This window comes from Ictalurus punctatus, chromosome 13, assembly GCF_001660625.3.
Source record: "Ictalurus punctatus breed USDA103 chromosome 13, Coco_2.0, whole genome shotgun sequence".
Classification (NCBI taxonomy): Eukaryota; Metazoa; Chordata; class Actinopteri; order Siluriformes; family Ictaluridae; genus Ictalurus; species Ictalurus punctatus.
In genome coordinates, this window is record NC_030428.2 from 26732898 (window position 1) to 26740000 (window position 7103).

The following is a 7103-nucleotide window of genomic DNA, read 5'->3' on the forward strand; positions in this document are numbered from 1 at the left end:
TTACAGGCTTAAAGTGGATTTTTAAGTGATTCTGCAGTGATAAATGTTCAATATGGCACTTTTATACAATGGCAGACATTTATACAGTTGATGCTTAAAAAACAAACAAACAAACAAACAAACAAACAAAACAAAAAGAAGAGTATTTTTTTTGTTTAAAGCGTAGCAAAAATCATAACGGCTGGCAGGTTTGGTAATATAAGGTCCTATAAAATCGCCAATCGTGCAGGGACGATAATATCGTTTCATCTCACACGCCTACAGTCCATCGTGGAGCTAAAATGAGGAAAATTCCAGAAGTCTTTCACAAAGAATACGAGTCTAACTGTAATTCATCATCATTTGTTTTTGTTTGGTTTTTTTTCACCTCAAACACATGGCATAATGACTAAGGCACCACTTTAGATTAAACAGGAATGTTTAATGCCTAGGGTAAGCATATACACACACTAATCGACTTCAGCATACCTTATTTACACACACACACACACACACACACACACACACACACACAAACACAAATCCAGTTTGGATGGGGGCGTCAGCAGCCTTCACCTCTATAGCACTGATCACTGCAGTGTGTACACACACACACCCCAGTGTCCGTGTGCAGTGTTCGGTGGAGTCGCTAACCCGTAGAGCTTGTGTTGGACAGGACGGCGTGACGGCGTCGATTCCGCAGCAGCACTCGACATGGCGCGCCTGAAAAGAACAGCGAGTCTTGGATTTTTAACCCGTAGTACGAGTTTCACACAAACCGTGTATACAGTTGAGCTCGTAAGTTTACACACGCCCTGCAGAATCTGCCAGATGTTTAAAAACCATTTAAAATGAGGGATTAGAAAAAACTTCATTTAGTTTTTTTTTTTTTTTTTTATTTAGTCCTGCCTTGAATAAACTATTTCACATAACCGATGTTTACATCTAGTCCACAAGACACAATAATAACTGCGTCTACACAAACGGACCAGTTCAAAAGTTTACACACCCTCGATTTTTAATCCCGTGTGTCGTGACCTGGATGATCAACGGCCGTGCTTATGTTCTGTGAGAGTTCTTCACGAGTCCCTCGTTTGTCCCGAGCAGTTCTTTACTTTTCCGGCGTCTTCTGCATATTTGAGTTCTTTCCTACAGCGGCTATATGATGTTCAGATCCGTCTTTTCACACCGAGGACGACCGAGGCACTCGTACACGACTATTGTGTACTAAAGGTGCAAACGTTCACTGATGCTCAAGAAGGCGACACGATCCATTAAGAGCCAGGGGAGGGGGGTGTAAACTTTTGAACAGGATGATCGGTGTAAACTGTTATTATTCTGTTTACTGTTTTCACTGCCCTTCTGAAAATATACACCGTATATATATAGTATGTAAATAATATATACATCTTTTTTACTGATAGGGTAAGACTTTTGGGTTTTGATGTAAACACACTTGTGGGTGTGCCGTTAAAGGAAACGAATCAACGTCGAGCTGGTGAACGGTGCATCCTGAAGTCTTTTGTTCTATCCGTCGCCACAGCGATTTGACAACGATTACAAATTTCGATTCATTAAACAGCAACAGCAACAACAACAACAACAACAACAACATCTGTATATACTGTATATAACATACTGCAAGACTTCGCGTTTTATTTACATTTTATGCAACAAAAATGCACGTGACATGAGAGAAAATCCTCATTTTTGTTTTCTCCGTGCTCCGCAGACAACGAAGTATCCCGGATACTTGTGTTTCGAAGTCGATAAACTAGGTGAAAAAGGAATGCAATGTCTATTGAGGGGGGGGGGGGGGGGGGGGGGGGGCACTTACTTTCAAGCGCGCTGCGCTGCTTCAGGTGGTGTAACGTTAAGGGCTGCCGCGTGTATATCCAAGGGAATGAAGTGTGTGTGTGTGTGTGTGTGGGGGGGGGGGGGGGGGGGGTGGTTTGAGAGGTTTTTAATAAACACTTGCGCGCTTTGTGTAACCGGTCTGTCTAAAAATGACCGGATACCGTTGCAAATTTTATTATTTAAAAAATGAAGGAAAAGAAAAAAGAAAAAGGAAAAGAAAAATGAAGGAAAAAAAAAAAAAAAAAAAAAAAGATACGATCACTAAAAGAAATGAAACAAAAATGACCAAAACGCCCCCCCCCACCCCCCAAAAAAATGGTTTTAAAAAAAGAATGTAAAAATAAATGAGATTAAAAAACACAGAGTCGGGACACATCGAGTCGTCTCTCACCGTGACAGCCGGCGAGTGTGTGGCCGTGCTCCAGCGCCGGCGCTTTAAAAGGTCACCTGCTCATCAGAGCCCAATCTACAGAGGAAACAGGAACAGTGCGGAAAATGAAGCTTTAAATAAACGCACGCTTAACTGATTCACGTTTAACGCCAGATCGGAGAAGAGAGAATGCGGCAGGACTTACGCGCCCTCTTCTGTCAGCAGAGTCAAAAACTTCCCAACTCTGTACTCAGGTGGCATCTAAAACACACACACACACACACACACACACACACACACACACACACACACACACACACACACACACGTAAGAGAGGGCAATAAAAAAGAAAAGGAAGGTAACAAAAAAAAAAAAAAAAAAAAAAAAGCGGGGCAACAGTAGATTACAGTGGGTTGACAGTGAGGTTCATTTACATTCCCAATGTGTTCACCTTTTCTGGAAAATTCTATGCGGGGTGTATTGGGGTGTGTCTCAGTGTGTGTGTGTGTGTGTGTGTGAGGGAACGATCGAAAGGCAAAAAACAAAACCAAAAACAGACAAACAAACAAACAAACAACAAAACACACACACACACAACTTCTCCCTTATTTGAAGTCCACTAGTTCCTCGAGGGACGGCTGCTGAATCGAAACGCGTCCCTAAAACACGGAGCGCGTCCTGATCCGAATATCGGGGTGAGTATGTCGGATACGTTCTCGATACGTCGTACACAGGCGATAGAGCAGCGTTAAGAGCTCCACGCAGGCAGGGATTAGTCAGGAAAATGAATGGCTGCGTACGCCATAACTTATCTCTCCTCGTTGCCCGTGGCTGTTGGAGTCAGAAAGCGGGCGAAGCAAAAAAAAAAAAAAAAAAAATTGGGGGGGAAGGAAAGGAAAAAAAAAAAGGAGGGGGAGGAAAAAGGAATGCAAGGAGGGAATGCGAGGAAAAAGAGGTGAAATCTGGGAGGGCCGTCACGTCGGAGCAGCGCGCCTGCGTTCAGCATGTCCCGGCAGACTTGCTCTCATACCTCTGCGGGAGGGGGAAATGTGTGTGTGGGGGGGGGGCATACCACAGAAATTACGGCCGAGCATCCGGCACAAACAGGACCACGACTCGTAAACAGCGACGCCGCGAATAATTCGACTCCTGACGAAGACCAGTAACGCCCTTAAGTACCACGATTACCCGCGTATAAAAGCATGACGCTCTGATACAGACGGAGCGCTCGCTGGAATTTCATTCCAGTCATCATGACTCAAAGTAGAACTTTTAACACGCACTCGTTCGCGGGTCCTTAATGTTTCCTTCGCTTAGCTTGCTCTAGTAGATCGAGTACGATTAATCGGACACCGGAGACTCCTTCCGTAAAAATGACGTACCTAAACAAAAAAATCTTTCACGTGTTAAACAGTGGCGCGGGTTTAAATTCCGTTCGTCGGCTATCGGCTCGGGTCACGTGGATGCCCGGTGGACGAGCCGTTACTATAGAAACGATGACGTATTAGAACGTGCACGTCGATTCAAAACCCGCCATTTAAAGCTGCCGTTACGGAAAACTAAACCAACGCCTTCTGGTGCAGAATCGAAGAGCTCACCGGTGCTGCGGTAGAGCGACGACGTTTTCAATACGGCCGGAGCCACGCGGGACGCGAGCGAAGCTACGTCACGTGTGCGAGTTGACGTGTGGTTGGCGACGGAAGACGCGGAGACGTTTTTATGTGACGGGGAGGACATCTGGAACACCTTCGTTTTGTTATCACTTGATGTTAAATAATTAAAACTGATAAGTGACACAAAGCTGGCAGGATTAATGGCGAGAGCCGTGAGTCAGGGACTTGTCTAGACACAGAGGAAGGAGAGCGCTCTCTCGCGCGCGCTCTCGCTCTCTCTCTCTCTCTCTCTCTCACCTGCAGGGACATCTCGATGAGCATCTGAAGCTTCTTAATGCCGAGACACACTCTCTTGCTTTTGACTTCCTTAGCAATCTGCGCACGTTCATCTTCCTGGAAGCCTCCCAGCAGCTTTAACACACACACACACACACACACACACACACACACACACACACACACACACACACACACACACACACACACACACACACACACACTTTTCAATAACACAGTGTCTTAATGTGCTCGTCTCTACAACACAACCAGGATAAACATTTCTAGATGAAATAACTCCAGCAGAGCTTTACTGTTACGATCAGAACGACTCTGATGTTAAAGTGAATCAGATTCCATCTCATCGGATTTATTCATCTGTCTACCTACCTATCTATCCATCCCTCCATCTGTCTGTCCAACTCGATCCATACATCTGTCTATCGGCCGAACTTTATACACCCATCTTGCTATCCAATTAACTTTATCCACCTCCCCATCTGTGTTTTTGTTTCCACCTCTCCATCTGTCCTCTCCGTGATTCATCCATCCGTTTACCCACCCACCCTTTCGTCATTAATCCGTTCATCAATATTCATTCATCTCCCCACTTATCCATCTCTCTAGTTATTCTTTCACTACTAGTCCATCTCTCCATTTATTCTCTCCCTCCCATTTATCCATCCCTCTAGATCAATCCATCCATTTATCTGTCTCCCTATTTATTCATCTTTCCATCTCTCGATCATTCCATGCAGCCATCTCTCACTTTATCCATTTCTCTAGTCTACCCATCTCTCTCTCTCTCCACCCATTCCCCCCATCTCTCTCTCTCTCTCTCCCTCTCTCTCCACCCATTCCCCCCCATCTCTCTCTCTCTCTCTCCCTCTCTCTCCACCCATTCCCCCCCATCTCTCTCTCTCTCTCCACCCATTCCCCCCCATCTCTCTCTCTCTCTCTCCCTCTCTCTCCACCCATTCCCCCCCATCTCTCTCTCTCTCTCCCTCTCTCTCCACCCATCCCCCCCCCCATCTCTCTCTCTCTCTCTCCCTCTCTCTCCACCCATTCCCCCCCATCTCTCTCTCTCTCTCTCTCTCTCTCTCTCTCTCTCTCCCCACCCATTCCCCCCCATCTCTCTCTCTCTCTCTCCCTCTCTCTCCACCCATTCCCCCCCATCTCTCTCTCTCTCTCTCCCTCTCTCTCCACCCATTCCCCCCCATCTCTCTCTCTCTCTCTCCACCCATTCCCCCCCATCTCTCTCTCTCTCTCTCCCTCTCTCTCCACCCATTCCCCCCCATCTCTCTCTCTCTCTCTCTCTCCACCCATTCCCCCCCATCTCTCTCTCTCTCTCTCCCTCTCTCTCCACCCATTCCCCCCCATCTCTCTCTCTCTCTCTCCCTCTCTCTCCACCCATTCCCCCCCATCTCTCTCTCTCTCTCTCCCTCTCTCTCCACCCATTCCCCCCATCTCTCTCTCTCTCTCTCTCTCTCTCTCTCTCCACCCATTCCCCCCCATCTCTCTCTCTCTCTCTCCCTCTCTCGTTGCAGTGAGTCTGACCTCCAGGGCCTCGATCAGGTGTTCTCCTTTGTAGATGTTGGGGATGTGGATGGTTGTGCTGAAGGCGTCCAGCATGCCCATCTCCTGCAGCACGCCCTTACGGCTGGTGGTGCCCAAGATCAGCAGCTTACGACCCTACACACACACACACACACACACACACACACACACACAGGTCTGCGTTATCTTTATAGAGCTTTAGATGGTCAGAAACACAGTGTTTCTAATAAAATAAAGCATAATAAAACATAAATAACTTACTAATAAACTAACCATAAATCTATGAGGGGAAAAAAATCCACCGACCACAGAAAAAGTCTAGAACAGTCCCAAGACTAAGAATAGCCCAAGTTAAGCAAGTACGTTTTAAATCTGGATTTAAAGACAGTTTAAAGGCAGAGCTTGGGGGGGGGTTGGGAAACATGGCCGCCGTCGTCGTCGTCTTTAGTTAGCAACGAGCTAGCTAGCTAAGTGTGAGGAGTGATGTACGTTTACCTCCTCATAACTGTATTGCTAATGTTCTCGATTTAGCAACCCACACTTACCCTAACCCTAACACCCCTCCCCCGCTAGGTTTAATAAGATCGGGGTAATGAGATTCTCGGTCTTCCCGGTAAAAGGACGTTAGCTGCTGTTTTCCGAACAAACCGAAATTTCCTAAAAAAAAAAAAAAAGAAAGAGTCAGTCAGCGGGGCAGCGAGCCAGCAACACGTTACAATAGCACGATCTAGAGGTTATAAAAGCATGACGGGAGATCTAAAAACATTATACGGGTACATTTATGGAGCGTGCGATGTTTAACAAACGCGTCCACGGGAAGCTCTTCACAAGCCACGGCTCTCTAATTCCAAAACTTTCCAGAACGTTCAGAGAAAGCCGGGGTAGTTATAGATTGTCGAAGAGGTAGGTCATTCCCAGAGGCCCAGGCGAGCCGAGGGGATTATGGGTCGCCCTCCTGTGGCGCGGGGGGGTTCGAACATGCCAGTGCATGTAGATGAGGTGGCACACAGGCGGCAGGCCTGCCAGGTCCCCACGCTCTCACAGGACCTTTCAGTCCTGCGTATCCCGTTCACGGACTCCCCGCTGAGCTCGCGCACACACACGCAGGCTCGGCACGGAGGAACAGAGCCGCTGCTGTTCACCCCGGACGCACAAAAACACCACGCCATAAACAAAACGCTGACAATACACACCCTGGCCTGAACACACGGACTGCGCTCCCTCAACAGCAGCAGCATTCAAACGGCTCACAAACGCGTTTATAAAGAATTATTTTAGGCCTTAAAAGCAGACGATTGCATTTCTCCTAAGCCGACACACCGATAGCTGATTTTGTTTGAAAGCATACACCGTGCTGGTTATGACTTTGTAAACACTCCTGAAATTCTTTAGGGACGTTAAAGAAAGAAAGAAAGAAAGAAATAAATAAATAAATTGTTGGCCACAACGC

The 7103-nt window shown here is 46.8% G+C and overlaps 1 protein-coding gene across 1 annotated transcript in view; it reads right to left on the reverse strand.

Annotated features, from left to right (window-relative positions):
• The window catches only part of nsfb (N-ethylmaleimide-sensitive factor b), a 30596-nt gene continuing 23493 nt past the window's right edge, over positions 1-7103 (reverse strand). Inside the window, exons 18-22 of the mRNA XM_017483254.3 lie at positions 5654-5788; positions 4118-4231; positions 2412-2467; positions 2228-2302; positions 1-702 (exon numbers count right to left, since the gene is read on the reverse strand). Coding sequence (XP_017338743.1) covers positions 2272-2302; positions 2412-2467; positions 4118-4231; positions 5654-5788 — 336 coding nt within the window. The 3' untranslated portion in view covers positions 1-702; positions 2228-2271. The remainder of the gene's footprint in view (positions 703-2227; positions 2303-2411; positions 2468-4117; positions 4232-5653; positions 5789-7103) is intronic.